The sequence below is a fragment of the Poromitra crassiceps genome (genome assembly GCF_964638095.1).
Source record: "Poromitra crassiceps genome assembly, chromosome: 1".
Taxonomy (NCBI): domain Eukaryota; kingdom Metazoa; phylum Chordata; class Actinopteri; order Beryciformes; family Melamphaidae; genus Poromitra; species Poromitra crassiceps.
Window position 1 is genome coordinate 53,050,287 of NC_139623.1, and position 15,913 is coordinate 53,066,199.

The following is a 15,913-nucleotide window of genomic DNA, read 5'->3' on the forward strand; positions in this document are numbered from 1 at the left end:
AGTTTCTGGAGGGGGTATCCGGGGGGTCAGACCAAGTGTGTAAAGTGGCAGGGGTGTTTCATTGTTGATTTATTGAAACATTATTTAATACCTTTGAGTAGAAAATGTAAAGTTAAAATTAAAATTAAAACAGCTGACCTCAGCCTCATTTAACTTCACAAGATGCATTTACATCAGAAAGTTGAAAGTTGAAAGCAGTGATTATAATCAATGAAATCTAATGTTTTTCTGCAAAAACTATCATTGTGAGGTTGATTCTGGCACTCAATATTAGGGGTAGTGGGTAATATATAAATTGTATATCAATATTGTGATATGAGACTATATATGGTCTTAGATGTTGGATTTGGTAATATGGTGATACGGCATACATGTTCTCTTTCCCTGGCTTTAAAAGCTGCATTAAGTGAAGTGTAGGCTAGTGACATTTTAAAGTAGAATGTCGTAACTCACTCACTTTTTCATGTATGTAAGTCATGGAAATCCATTGGTCAAAATGTGTATGAACCCTGATAGATGGCGCTCTGAGGCCTACCAGTGGGCCACAGCCCAGTGGTTGAGAAACATTAAAATACCTAATTTCCCCTCCAAAATCAGATGGACTCCTCTACAAAATCACCCCAATCATTCTGGAAGTCTTATTTTCTTTAAAATAGAGCTATTCTGGTAATCTAGTGAAAATCTCTGTATTTTTTCCAATATCGTGCAGCCCTAGTGTGTGTGTGTGTGTGTGTGTGTGTGCGTGTGCGTGCGCACGTGTGTGTTGTACCAGTATGCAGGTGCTGGTCTGAGCTCCTTTGCTGACGGTGTGTTTGATGAGAGACTGGAGCCGCCGCAGCTGAGCCAGCAGAGACCTGAACACCAACACACCAGTCAGCCTGCCACACGGTCAAACCAGCTCAACCAGTACAACTAGAACTTCCACCACTGGACACCAGGGTTGCAACCATTCAGTGAAGCTAGTGATCCACAGAGGCATCATTGATGCCTGATCGCTTGCGCTGCTTCCAAGCATCATTGCACGGCTAACCACTTTTATGACTTTTGAAGTTGAAATGCTTTTTTTAAACACGATTTTCAGAAAACGCTTCAAAAGTCATAACAGTGTTCCCTGTTTGTGGAGTCCTGCTGAACACAAACTTCGCTGTTTCATAAACTTTTGTTAACCACAGACCTTATTTCATGCATTTAACCGAAATCCCCATAAATCTCATGGCCTTTTCCCCTTACGAACCAGCATGGAGGAGATTTCTGGGTAAGCCTACAAAATTACGTCATCCCTGCAGTACTCTATGAAGCAGTGAATAGTTAATAGTTGTTAATAGTTAATTAACAGTTAGTAGAGTTATATCTTACATGTTGCGTTTCTCCAGCTGTTCTACCGTCCGCTGTAGCTCCTTGTTCTGAGCTGAGCAAGCTGCTGCCCTACACACACACACACACACACACACACACACACACACACACAACTCTCACACACACACACACACACTCACACACACACACACACACACACACACACACACACACACACACACACACACACACACACAGATTATATTGCTGGCCTGGAACCGGCAAAACGTCCTCACTTGTGACAGAAAGACAGTTGGTCCTGCCTCTCTGCTGCAGATGCATCTCTCTCTTCATGTCGTGCAGCACAAACAGATCAGCAGGTTGAAATCAAAAGTCTTAAAATTCCATCTTTTTCCAGGCAGACCCAAGGTTCTTGACTGGATGTGATTTTGGTGGGTCGGTCGGGTAGGAACCCTGTCTCCAGTCAGTCAGTCAGTCGGTCAGTGAGGTTAGGTTAGGTTAGGTTAAGTTTATTTGATATGGACATCACAGAGCATTGGAGATGTAACATACATGTATGAACAACAACCAGATACACAGCGTTAAGTGTTTATAGCGGAAAGCTAATTTTCAACACCTGTCAACAGGCGATTCCTACACCAAAACACAACCCAAATGGACATACCCAAAAAGAAACATAATCAAATATAAAACCACAAGAGTAAAGCTATACATACAAAGGTATTGACAAGAAAGTCACTAAAGAAAGTCACTAAAATACACCCCAGAGGACATACCGGAAAAGAAATATAATCAAATATAAAACCACATGAGCTAAGCTATAGATACAAATATTCAAGGATGTACATACAATACAGTACACACAATGTACACACGTTGTACACACAATACAGACATAATACACAGAGTACCACCAGAGGTCTACAAGGGTATTAAGTGTGAGAACACGGTTGTTTCTCTTTTAACCATGACTTAATACCCCTGTTAAAAACATTAAAATTGTGTTGTGTTTTCAGCTCAGTAGGTAGACTGTTCCATAGTTTTGCTCCTTTAACAGAGAAAACTGATTGTCCAAATGAGGTTTTACACATTGGGAAACGACAGTCTCCGTTTGTAGAAGCCTGTGTGTTAATTCTACTGGTCTGCTGGTGTCTTACAACGTAACATTAAAAGAGGAAGGAGCGTGGCCATGCAGACATTTAAAAATCAGCTTTCGGTTTAAATAGCTTATGAAACTTTCAAAGCTGAGCATTTTGTGTTTCCCCAAGATGTGACAATGGTGCCACCTGATTGGTTTTTTGTCCATGATTTGTATTGTCTGATTATATAGAGATACGATGGGTTTTATAGTTGTGTGTGAGGCTTGTGACCAGGTGGTGATGCAGCATGATAGGTGTGAAGATATCATAGCATGCATGTAAAGCTGGGCTGTACGGAGTGTCAGACACTTTCTAATTACCGTAGTTTAAAGCAGTTGATGTTTGATTTTACTTTTTTCTAATATTGGTCAAACCTTAGGTGGGAGTCTAAAATTATTCCCAGTTATTTGACATTATCAACCTCATGGATATCTTCATTTTTTGTTTTTACCAGAAAGCTTTCGTTTTGGTTTCGTTTACGCATTGAACAGCAGATTGAAACAGTTTTTTTAACATTCAATGTTAAGTGAGACGTTTCAAGCCATTGTGATACAGAGTTTAAGGATTCAGTGAGCTGGACAGCGGCCTTGCAAGGTGTTCTAGCAGATGTATATATGACCGTCCGTATCATCGGCGTACATTTGACAGCCAACACCAGGACAACTCTCAGGTAGGTCGTTGATATACAGTATATGCTGAAGAGCAAAGGTCCTAGGACTGACCCCTGGGGTATCCCCATGCTATTGGCCCGGAGGGTGGACTTTTCCCCATTGACTCGTACACATTGGACTCTTCCCCTGAGGTATGAGTCAAACCATTGTGAGGCATGATCAGAGAATTGGAAGTTGGAGAGTTTGGCTAGGAGCACACTGTGGTTAACAGTATCAAATGCCTTTTTTAAGTGTAGTAAGACCACTCCCACAGCATGGCCTCTATCCAGAATCTTTTTTATCTTTTCAATAAGATGACAATTTGCAGTCTCGGTAGAGTACTTTGGTCTGAATCCAAATTGCTGTTGATGCAGCAGCTGATTTGTCTCTAGATGCATTAAGAGTTGCTCTGCTACAATTTTTTCCAGTATCTTGGATACAACTGGGAGGATGGCAATGGGTCTGTAATTACATGTCAAGTCTTGCTCACCAGATTTAAAAATTGGGCTGATAACAGTTGTTTTCCAGGTCCTAGGGAAAGTTCTAGTTTTGATTGACAGGTTCACAAGGTGTGTCAGTCAGTCAGTTAAACTTTAACTGACCGACTGACTGTTTAACTCATTGAGTGCCAGCCACTTTTGGAGAACGGACGCTCCCAGTGCCAGAGTTTCAGAGCGTTTTCAGTGATTTCTCGAGGCCCACAGAATATTGTGTGATATTACTATGTAAACAATGAACACGCAAAAAGAACGATGAGACTCTTTTCTATCATCAGCAAAAACAGGTTTATTGATATCATTTTCCGTTCTTTAGTTATCAGCCGGAGAAGATAGCTTGATTTAACAAAAAAGAGCAGTTTTTTTCTAGAAGCTGAGATAATGGCCCTTTTGTGAAATTAAACATTTCAAACACATCACTGACTCTGAAGCTAATTTTCTGATGTAGTCACACCTCAAAAATAATTTCCTTCAATAAAACAGTGAAGGCCAGGGAATTTTGTTTGGCAGAATAATATTTTTAGCTGCAACCAGCAGCGCTGGCCCCTGCGTGCGCTGCTGGTTGCAGCTTCTTGCTGATCTTGATTTGCTGCTGGTGGGCATCGGATATTCTGGCTTGCGTTTGCCAACCCTGTCCTGCTGCCTGGGTCAGTGTTGTGTGCTGCTCTGCGTGCCCCCCCCCCCCCCCCCCCCCCGCCCCGCCCCGCCTCAACTGCACACTCCTCCTGTATGGGAGGTGGCTCTCTGCTGAGTTTGCTCTGTCTGCACTGTGAAGGGTGCGCGTCGGCGACATCCAGCTTTTTCCGCGTGTGTTTGTCACCGGCTACTACTGTATGCTTCCAGTTGAGAATAATAACGGCTGATCATGCGAATGGGCTGTGCAGCGGACATGGAGGAGCTCAATTGTGGGAGCAGATTGGCTGCTGCCTGCTGCAGGCACATCTAACGTTAAAACGCTTCATGCATATCGATGCATACGGATGCGATGCGATTTCCGTTTCCCCAACGACTTATTCTCTGTTTTTCTCTGCCTTTCTGTTAACCTGGAGAGCACTGTCGCCACCTAAGGGTTCTGTAAAATAGGTTATAGACCTCCAATAGCTATAATATTTGTACAGGAGAGGCAGAAGGCTTTGATCGACGCCCCACCGTCAAAAAACGCAATTGACGAACATGTCCGTCCTTGGCACTCTACATTACTATTTGAAATGACGAACATGTCCGTCCATGGCACTCAATGAGTTAACTGTTAAACAGTCAGTCGGTCAGTTAAAGGATGGCTTTTCCGGTGTGAAATCCTCCACTTCCCACAATGCACTGAGCTCGTGGCCTTCTAAGTCCACGCCCAGCCCGCAGGCTTGGCCGGTGATTTTACGGGCGCTTGGCTGTCGTAAAAAAAACAACATTCTTCACACAATCTTGCTACTACTCAACTTTACTTAATTTGTTCACCAAACGATAATGGCAAGGTTTAAATGTGTAGTTAGCTTGTGCACGGCGAAGAAGAGGAGAGAAGCAGAGGAAACGGGCAAAGCGCTTATTTCACATTGTTTCCCAAAAGATCCAGAGCGCTGTAAAACACCACTACGGCTACCCTGGGTAGCTAGCATTAGCATAGCTAGCAGAACGAGTCCCAAACAGGCCCGGGGCTACATTACAGCTAGCTTGGACCTGCGAGTTTGCAGTCGCCATTTCAAAGAGGAGGACTATGAACTTTGTTTTCTAGCCACGGAGACAGCTCAGAGTCGGAGAAGACCGAGGGAAGACTGCTTGCAATAAAAATCTACAGCTCTATGTCGATAGCTGCAATGTACATATTTTATTCATTTTGATTTCATTTTAAAATGCTTGATTTTACCTGTCTCGTTTTCAAGGTTATGGATATACTTGAATTTTAACAAACTCGAAAAGGGGTTGATTTGCAAGATAATCTGGTGTAACCCTTACAAATATATCTCTGGCAAAATTATCTGTATGTGACTACGTAGGATTTGCAGGGGTGCAAATAGTCCCCTTTAGGTGACCGTCACCTTTTTCATCCGAAAATGTGAGGATTTCTGAGTGGTTTTATGTATGCCCTTGTAACCTTTTCACTAGCCTCGCTGGCCAGCCTCCCCTCCCTACCTACATTTTCACTTTCCAGGACTTGCATCATGTTCATGGCACCAGAATTTCAATTTGTGAATTATAAAGTTATATATATATATATATCACTTACCACACCAAGTCAAGGATTTGAAATCATTCAAATATGTTTTCATTCAGATGTGAATTCCATCCATAAGGAACACAATGACAGAATGTAGGACTATTTTGGTCATGGGTTTCATACACTTTCTGTAATAAAACATCTAAAGCAAAAATCTTATCAGATGGGGGGCTCTGGGACATAATGTTATCAAATGGGGTCAGTGGTCTAATTTGGGTCAGTTTAGGGGTCTTTGACATGAAAAGTTTGAGAACCACTGTCTTAGAAAATTAAGTATTTGGCGGATTGTAACATGCATTATGATTTCTATTACAAATTGATGTGTGATTTCTACTGGCATTATTGAAGACATTTTATAGGTTGGTGTGAAAATCAACAGCTCTGCATCCAATGTGTTTATACTTTGTTTTTACAACAGTAAAAAGTTCGCGTTTCTTTGGTTAACACAGTAGTAAGTATTGATGCAGGTGCAGAATGAATAGGTGCCAGCAATAACTGCTCAAAGACCTCTAATCTACTGCATCTAATGTAAATATCAACCTATTGGCTGCAGCTTTTACAACCCCATACCGGCATGACTGATTAAAGTGGCAAATAACCAAACTACAAGCAACATATATTTGAAATTTTAATACAAGTTCTGACAATATGTAAACACTATGTAAAATGAAAAATGGATGTCCAAAAACCGTAGTTCAAAGTTCAAAGAGTTGTTCTAATCGGCATTGTCCAAGATGTAGCCTACAAAAAATGAAAAATGTATGCCTAATTCTAAGAGTTCAAATAGTTCTTCTATGTCATGGATTGTTTGCTGGAAGCCACGGTATTGTCCATCAGGTGAAGGGTACATGGATCGCCTGCACAACACACGCTGGCAAAACAATACGACGATGCCTCCCTCTCTCGCCCTGTAGAACCCACTCGAGGAAATGTCGATAGGCTATCAGGCGACACTGTCAGCAAAAAAACAAAAACAAACTAAGAAAAAACATTAGAACGAACGGCATGCCTATTTTCAGTGTAATGTTTGACGTTACATACAAATGTTCTGCTAAATAGTAGTATGCAAAAAACGATTGGTTATCATCATAATCTACTGCTAGCTATCAGGACTAACGTTACACAGACACCAAAATGGTATAGTAACGTATTGTTACACGTATCGCTGTATCGCTATGAAAAACATAATCACATAATTATTTAATTTATTCCCAGATGCCACTCTTCTAACACCAAAACAGTATAGTAATGTATTGTTACACGTTCTGCTATTACAATACTTACTCGATGCTGCTGGCCTTGGCTGTCTCTTCCAGTTTATTTTCCGTCTCCTCAAAAAAGTCTCTAAAACCCAACGATCCATGTGTGGTCCAAAACTTTGATGCAACCTTACACATCCCTCTCATTCCTCGGCATATTCAGCGACTTCTTCAAGAAGAAATTGGCCTCTGTGAAATTTGCTGCAGCAGAGCGACTCCTCTTCTGTCTCCATCGGAGCACATTTGCGGCAGCAGCACGATGCAGAATTTGTCCCCGGCACGGGGAGCTTCGGGGCCGGGCTCTGGTTCGTCTCCGGCGGCCTGCTCAACTGCCTCTTCTTCTTCCATACGGTGCAATTCCTCTGCACTGTAGTCTGGCTCATATGGCGTTAAGTAGCCCTGAATGTCACAGTTTATTAGCACACTTTGGAAATCGTCTTCATCCATATCAAACTCTTCAATTTCATCAGGAATATTTCCTTCAGCCATGGTTCAGTCGTAGTAGCTTTGCTTTAGCAGTGTGAGCTAAGTTAGCTAGCAGACCGATGCGGGCAGAAAAGATGGCTGACGGAGTGTTTTGATTTTGGAGCTGTGACGCTGCCCTCTTTGCGCGTGGAGTCGGGCACACATACACACAAAAGAGTTGTAGTTTTAATCTACAGCCCTTCCTCATGTGTAATGCACCACTGACGCGGTCGTGACGTAAAACGCGTCAGAGCGGTGCATTGTGAATGGGAATGAAAAGGAAGTACAGCCAAGAGGGTTTACTGAGGGAAGGTAAAAGCTGCCCATCTACTCATACTACTGACATTGTAAGGATACAAATCTGGTTGAAAACCGGTAAAGCCATCCTTTAAACAGTCAGTCGGTCAGTTATAGTCAGTGAAGCAGTCAGTCGGTCAGTGGGTCTACCTGCTCTCCAGTCCGTCGATGTACTCCTTCCTGCGGCGGCGGCTGTCCTGGGCCGACTGCTTGTTGCGGATTTTCCTCCTAACTTTTTTCAGGATCCGCTCCTCAGCCTGCCCATAAAGTTTGATTCAAAACACATTTAAATCATTAGGTGCATTCAAACACCGGCACAAAAAAAACAAAAAACATTTAGACCTTTTCCTCCCATGTTCTTTACAGTCATATTAAAAGTGCTCGAGAGCAGAAGTGAGACGCATCACACATCCACAACTTACCTCAAAATCTGATCTTCCGCATCTCAGATATCATGTTTTAATGCCAAATGATACTTCTGTGTCAAAGTAGTGGTGTCTAAAGAGATGCCAGTACTTATAGTTCTGCATTGAAAACACTAGATGTCAGTCTGGAACTTTTTTCACACAGCAGTAACAACAGAAGAAAACCATGTTAAACATTACAGCAGGATGGAAGAATGTATGAGCCATGTAAGCCTAGAACGATTAATTATTCATGAGGGGTGGAGCAGGGTTTGAGAGTTGGGGAGGGCTGGACATGAGCTATGTTATGTTCTTAACTACATTTGACTGGGAGTTGGACTGGTGACACATTATGCTATATGTACAGTATTGTATGTAGATAGATGGATGGATGGATGGATGTGTGAATGCTACTGTATTTTTTGTATTTTTATTAGGGGTCGACCAATATGCTTTTTTCAGGGCCGATACCGATTTCGATTATCGCTGATCAAAGAGACCAATAATTGCAGTAAAATTGAAAATCTTGGTGTCAAAATTTATTTTTTTATCTTTTTCTTCAGTTTATCCAACTGCAATAATAATTGAAAATAGTCACCCTATTAACATTAAGCAAAGTGTGTGTGTGTGTGTGTGTGTGTGTGTGCGTGTGCGTGCGCTCAATCTAGTGGAGACTTTGGCATATTATCAAGATAAAGCTGTGGACTTATACTTTTAACAAACTAACACCGACTCACCGCAGTAACAAAATAATAGAGGGTTTCCCTCCACTTACACCTGACACTAACCTCACCCCCAGGCTCTCAAAGGAGAATACTGACACAAATGGCCCATTTCCACCACTGGTATCAATGCTGCCCCGCCCAGCTCGTCTCGCTTTTTTGTCTCATTCCACCGATCAAAAACCTGGACAGCCCGGGTTGAGTCGTGCTGCTTTTGGTGCCTGCTCTGTTGAGGTTCCAGCGCTGTGGACCCGGTACCATACGGTGACGTGAAAACACTGCAGACGACTGATTGGTCAGGCAGAATCGTGTTTAATGTATCTACTGTCAATGCTGGATACCAGTCTAGTGGGGCTTACCTTCTCTTCTGTTATTTCCATCAGTCTTTTGTGTTGCTGCCTTCTGCTCTGGTGAAATAAAATCGATCTCCTTGCTCAGCTTTAACATGACGGTGGTTTTCAATTGTTTTGAGAGAGAAAAAGTCAGCTCCTCGGGAAGCCCTTTGTAGTTGTGTGCTACGTCGGCTCCGCTAGGCCGGAGGCGGGGGTTTAGCGAAGCCGCGGTCTTGCCTGGTGAGTTGCCGCCGGGGTAGAGGCTTCCCTTCTCCCCGTAGCACAACTCCCGTCCCCCGCGCAGTGCATGCATGTGAGTTTGAGTAACAACAAAGTGATATCCATTCTCCTGGCCGATTTAGTACAGCGGCATATACCCCAATACAAGAGGTATTGTGCACTTTTTGAAAAAAGCATGAAACTTCTACCATAGTTAGATGATACCATGAGGTGGATTTTCAGATGTGGAGTCAAGTCAGATTTGACCCCTGAGGCCCGGTAGAGGTCAAATTCTAAATGGCTGCCGAAAATATTGAAAAATGCTTAACTTTGGAACCAAACGCTGTAGAAAAACATTTAAGGTGTCATTTCCCACTAATTTTTGGGTGCCCAGTCAGTTGGTCATACTTTTGAGATCAATAGAATTCAAGAAAATGCATTTCTTTTAAGGTCAAGGTAAAAAATATCTAAAAAAAGACAATAAATATTTATTTAATTGTATCCATGTGCCCCAAAATGTTCTTCTATACCTTTGTACTATCTGTTATTATTAACTGTGATGTGTGGTTATTTTATTTTTTATCTAGGATCAGAACTACCACCAGGTCCAGGTGGCCCTCTATCAGTAGCTAATTACATTAGAGTTTTCAGTAGGGTGGGTGACATGATGAGCTAACATTACAGTCTGCAGGAGAGACAACTTCTGGCAGGAATATTCTGACATGGATATTCTGACAAACCTCTAACAGGTAAAGTGATTGAATAATTGAACAATATTATTAGTAATCTTCTGAATGTTGTTAAAATTAGTAATTTGTGAGCTAAGTCAGTTGAATGATTGAACACAGTATAGACTTCAGCTTTGCAATGTAAAGGATATCACATCTCTTGATAGCTACAGGTTTACTGTACTTAATAATTCTTGAAGCCAAACTTAGCCCTGAAGCAGCATTCACTCTTGCTTGCTAGCTAGCTAGCTGTTAGCCAGCTTAGCTCAACTTTGCTCAACAGCCAGCCAGGCTTTAACACTTATGTTAATACATTTTTGATTGAGACCGTGGAGACAGGTGTGCCTTTTCTCTTGGTATGTAGGCTATAGTGCTCCACCTCCTTATATTGGACACTGCACCTGCCCATCACTGTCACAGATCATTACTGGTGTGCAAGAAACCTTGGGATAACCTGTGAGTATTCTAGCCATTAAGTTAACTTTTAGAATCATAGTATTGAAATCAATTACCATATTGTTGAAAGGTACATTAAGTAAATATTTGTTTGAGGAAGACAGTGTGTGAGCATTCTTGTTTCTCTTAGTGCAGTGAAGGATGTCTACTCCCCGATGCACCTGAGATTGCGGTTGGTTCCAGGGGTGCAAGAAAACTTTGGTTTACCTGTAAGTACATTTTGTGGTGCACAAAACCACCAACAAATTCTCTGCTATGGCAATCGACCAGTGCCATGAACAGAATAATGCTATGGTGAAAGGTTCTGGGGGGGCAATTGGATTGACTGGGAATCCAGGAGCACTGAGACGCTGGATGGTAGCTGGGCCAGAGATTGCAAGGATCACTAAAGAGTTTGAAGAACAGGCAACAAAGCAACAGTGTGAACCTAGTGACTCAAGACACCATGAGCAGCAACCTGCAGTACAAGCCACATTTCTGAAGGAGGTCCAAGCACTCGTGACAGTGCTGCAAGAGATGGGAAATCCCTTTCTAGAACACAGCCAGGATCTTCTAGTCATTGACACAAGAGACATTGTGGATACCCACATAGCTGACACTGTAAGAGGAATTGATACCCTTGGTGAGGAGCAGTACACCAAGTTTGTGACTGAAAGGCTGGAAAAGTGTACAACACCTATCACACATCCTCTTCCAAAGAATAAGTTGCCACTGTTCAGCAGGCCACCTGTCAAGGTCAAATCAAAAGAGAAGGCACAACTTGCTGCACTGAAGAGTGACTGTGGTCTTTTTTCAAGGCTATACATCTCGTGTCAAACAAGAGATGGAGACATCGACCATTTCTTTTCCCATGAAAACCAGGCAGCACCCCCAGCTCTGTCAAGTGGAGGAAAACTTCGGTTTGGGGTTAAAGCTGATCTGCTTCGCTGCCTGGAGTCAAATCTGCCCGAAAACAAGAGTGTTCCCAAGGCTGATGCAGTTATTCTAGATGGTGCAGCTGTGGTTCAAATGCTGAAACCAAATACATCAAGAACATTCCAAGAGTATGGAGAAACTGTTTTTGCGCCTTACATCTCTGGTCAACTTGATGTAAGCTCCCGTGTTGACCTCGTCTGGGATGTATACCTATCTGCCAGTCTGAAAGCCTCAACAAGAGAGAAAAGGGGGAAGGGCGTGAGGAAAAGAGTGGCTCCCCTCAATATGATGCCCAAGAACTGGAAGGACTTCCTTCGATGTGATGAAAACAAAACAGAGTTGTTTTCTTTCCTGTCACGAGAAGCCATTTGTCTGCCTGTCGCACAAGGCAAGGAACTGTATGCAACAGATGGATGTGGAGTCCTATGCTCTCCTGCTGACTCATGTGTGGCCTGCCTTGCCCCATGTCTGCAAGAGGAGGCTGACACTCGGCTACTTCTGCATGTGGCAGATGCTGTGCAGAAGGGTTGTAAGAAGGTCACCATACGTACAGTTGATACAGATGTGGTTGTATTGGCAGTGGCTTCTTTTAGCAAAATGGCTCCTGATGAGCTCTGGGTTGCCTTTGGTGTTGGGCCAAGCTTCCGATACATTGCTATTCACCAAATCGTTGCCATAATGACTCCTGCCAAGTGCCTGACTCTCCCTGTCTTCCATGCTTTCACTGGGTGTGACACTGTGTCTGCATTTGCTGGCCGAGGGAAGAAGACAGCCTGGGAGACTTGGAAGTCTTTCCCAGAGGTCACTGGTGCTCTGCAGGAACTCCTGGCCATGCCAAGTGAGGTCAGTGAAGGATCAAGGTCACTGATAGAGCGATTTGTGGTGCTGATGTACGACCGAACCAGTGACTGTATGGAGGTAAATGATGCTAGGAAACACCTTTTCTCACAGAAGTCCAGGACTTTGGAGAACATCCCTCCAACCCAGGCAGCCCTTAAAGAGCACATCAAGCGGACTTGCTTTCAGGCCAACCTGCGGAACCAGTCACTTGTCTTGGATCCAAAGATACCAGAGCCATCTGACTGGGGTTGGACAAAAGAATCCACTGGGTGGCAGCCATTCTGGACAGCTCTCCCTGAAGCAGCAAAATCTTGCCATGAGCTGATCCGCTGTAACTGCCAGAAAGGGTGCACTGGACGGTGCACGTGTGTCAAAGCTGCACTTGCATGTACTGATCTGTGTTTTTGTTCGGGAGACTGTGTTAGGGTTTAGTTCTCATTCGAGAACCCCCTAAGGCGAGGATCTGGGGAGGGGAGTCAGCCAGGGGGCACCACCCAATACTATACTAGACAGATAGACGGTTAAGAAATTTCAGTACGGTATTTCCATTACGTGATCCTGATATGAAAGGACACTAAGCATGGTCTGTTTGCCGTATCTCCATCCACTGATTGTTTCTGATTGTTTTTTTGTTTTGTTTTGTTAAGCAACCTTTGGTTCAATTACAGGTGCTGTATTAATATAAGTTATTATCACAATTATTATTGTCATCATAAAAAAAAAAAAAAAAAATCACTTGTTACTTCCATTATTTGGGAAATAAACCACCTTTTTGCACCTTTCGCTTCCCTTTGTCTGTATAATTTGACCTTGACATTGATCTGAAGGTATTTTCTTGAATTCTATTGATCTCAAAAGTATCACCAACTGACTGGGCACTTAAAAATTTGTGGGAAATGACACCTTAAATGTTCTTCTACTGTGTTTGGTTCCAAAGTTAAGCATTTTTCAATATTTTCGGCAGCCATTTAGAATTTGACCTCTCCCGGGCCTCAGAGGTCAAATCAGACTTGACTCCACATCTGAAAATACACCTCATGGTATCATCTAACTATGGTAAAAGTTTCATGCTTTTTTCAAAAAGTGCACAATTTTTTGGTAATCCGCTGTACTAATTGTCACATTTGCCCATGTACACTGTAGGTCATTTACGCATGATTTCTAACCCCACATAGGATAAGCAATAACCACGCCCTGTGGCGCCAGGATTGGCCAGGAGCAACACTGGAGGGCACGCAGTCCAGCGATTTCATGAACTAACTGAATAGCTCTTGAGAACGGAGAGCGATTTCGAGAGCGGACATTGAAATGAATTATGGTCACCTACCTTCCTTAGCATAGTAATAATAATAATAAGCATAATAATTGTAATCTACACAATGTAGGCTACACAATCTACAAAAACATGCAATAATATAAACGGTGTTGTGTTCACGTTCATAGCTCATATAATATAATGTATCATATCGTTAATTTCAAGCTCAATTCTTACCCAGAGAAAAGGTACAGCACTGAAAATGTAACAAGCAATAGTTTTTTAAACATCTTTATTTTAAAAGATGAAAAACCCCAGGTGCTTTAGTCCCAAGCTTCAATGCTCCTGGCCAATCCCGGCGCCACAGGGCGTGGTTATTGCTTATCCTATGTGGGGTTATAAATCACGCGTCATTTACAGGCACCAGTATTTCATAACCAGTTTAAAAGTTCTGTGTATGGATTTAATTTTAACGTTATACGTTATAGCCTACTTCGGCTATGGGTGGAGGACAGATATGCGGTCGCTATGACGACCAGGTGTGGGCGGAGGCGAGTAAACTTGCTATGGAAACAGAGTCTATATCAAGTAGAGACGAGTAAGACCAGGTCAAGTAGAGCTGTACTGTGCTGTTATATGTGGTGGAAATGAGCCAAAACACGTTCATCCGTGCATCCGCTGACGTAATGTCTCATCCTCGTTTATTCCGTTCCTTGTTCCAAGCAGAGAGAGAGAACAGAAAAAAAGTCCGCTCTGCTTGTGAGACAGCCAGTGGAAATGTATTTTGCGGACACGCAGCGCTACTGGATCAATAAAACCGCTTCGCTACTGACAACCATGGCCATTTGATTCAAAAAGAGCGACACTACACCTTGGACACGCTACTATGGAATTAAAAACTAGTGCCCCATACACTACTTTGTGACATTACTACTAGGCTATTGCCCTTTTCAACAGCGGTGGTGATAAGTTTGAGTTGCACAGCACTGCAGGCACCAACGTTACTCAAAGATATATTATGCTATCAGTACACAAATAAGCTCCGTTATCTTGTTATCGTTATCACTGCAACAAAGTGCATGCGCGCATTTTCAATGAAACTGCTTCATCTCTCTCACATAGACAGACCTATCTCCACAGTCCACACTTTGCACTGTTCGAGGCTGCCAGGCAGTGCTTCATACGAATCGCTCATAAGATCGTGGTGTTTTTGCAATGTCAGCGTAGGTAATTATGATGTATATTCACTTTATTACAACTTCAGCATGGCAATATCTGCTGCTTTACCTTAACACAGTGTGACTGTCACAGTCACAACAGCCAACCAGTCGAGTCCGCTGCACTCGCTTACAGGCAGCAGAGCCCCGACGGCCGACGAGCCTCGCTCTGTCCAGTGCAGGCTGAACAGAGCACTGAGGGGTCAAGATTTCATCTCTGAGCCCTCTGATAGGCTATTGCTTGAGGTGTAACCAATCAGTTAGCGCTGTGGGCGGGACATTGCTCCAGCTCACACAGAGGGAACTATTGTAGGAGACAGAGGCTTCTTCCAGCTGCAGCAGCCCCAAATTAGCGCATTTTTTTATTAAATTATTATATCGGCAAACAGCCAATGAAAATGCCGATACAGATCATCGGCAAAATGCTGAATATTGACGCCGATAATCGAAAATGCCGATAATCAGTCGACCTCTAATTTCTGTAATATGTGTATGTATAATGTGCATATATACATATATGTATATGGGATTATGTGTGTGTGTGTGCATGTGCAGCTATAGATAATCTCAAAATGTGTAAAATGAATTGCTGTAAAATAAAAATAGTGTAAAAACAAAGTGCTGGTTGGCCAATATGGGGGGGGGGGGTCATATCTCATTTTTAGGCTGGCGATACACAATATATCATGGTATTTTTTACTAAGTGGACTAAATGTTCAGTTGTAAGTGAAAGCCGCATGTCACAAGCACTTGATTTTTATAAATAATCACGAGCAATGTGGATATAATGATTAAGTGGGTAAAGGCAAATAATAGAACAGCTAGAACAGTCTGGTAAGTTCAGAAGATGACATTTTACTGTACTGCAGCCTTTAAAACCAGGAAAAGACAACACGTATGCCATATTGCAATATCCAAAATCAAAGACAATATCTAGTCTCATATCACAATATCAATATAATCCCGATGTACTGCCCAGCCCTATGCTATAT

General features: G+C 42.6%; 1 protein-coding gene across 2 annotated transcripts in view; it reads right to left on the reverse strand.

Moving 5' to 3' along the window:
• The window catches only part of creb3l4 (cAMP responsive element binding protein 3-like 4), a 45,786-nt gene that overhangs the window by 10,895 nt on the left and 18,978 nt on the right, over positions 1 to 15,913 (reverse strand). For both annotated transcript variants that reach the window (XM_083648203.1, XM_083648202.1), the window contains exons 6-8: positions 7,984 to 8,090; positions 1,357 to 1,425; positions 770 to 854 (exon numbers count right to left, since the gene is read on the reverse strand). In XM_083648203.1, the coding sequence (XP_083504329.1) occupies positions 770 to 854; positions 1,357 to 1,425; positions 7,984 to 8,090 (261 nt within the window). The remainder of the gene's footprint in view (positions 1 to 769; positions 855 to 1,356; positions 1,426 to 7,983; positions 8,091 to 15,913) is intronic.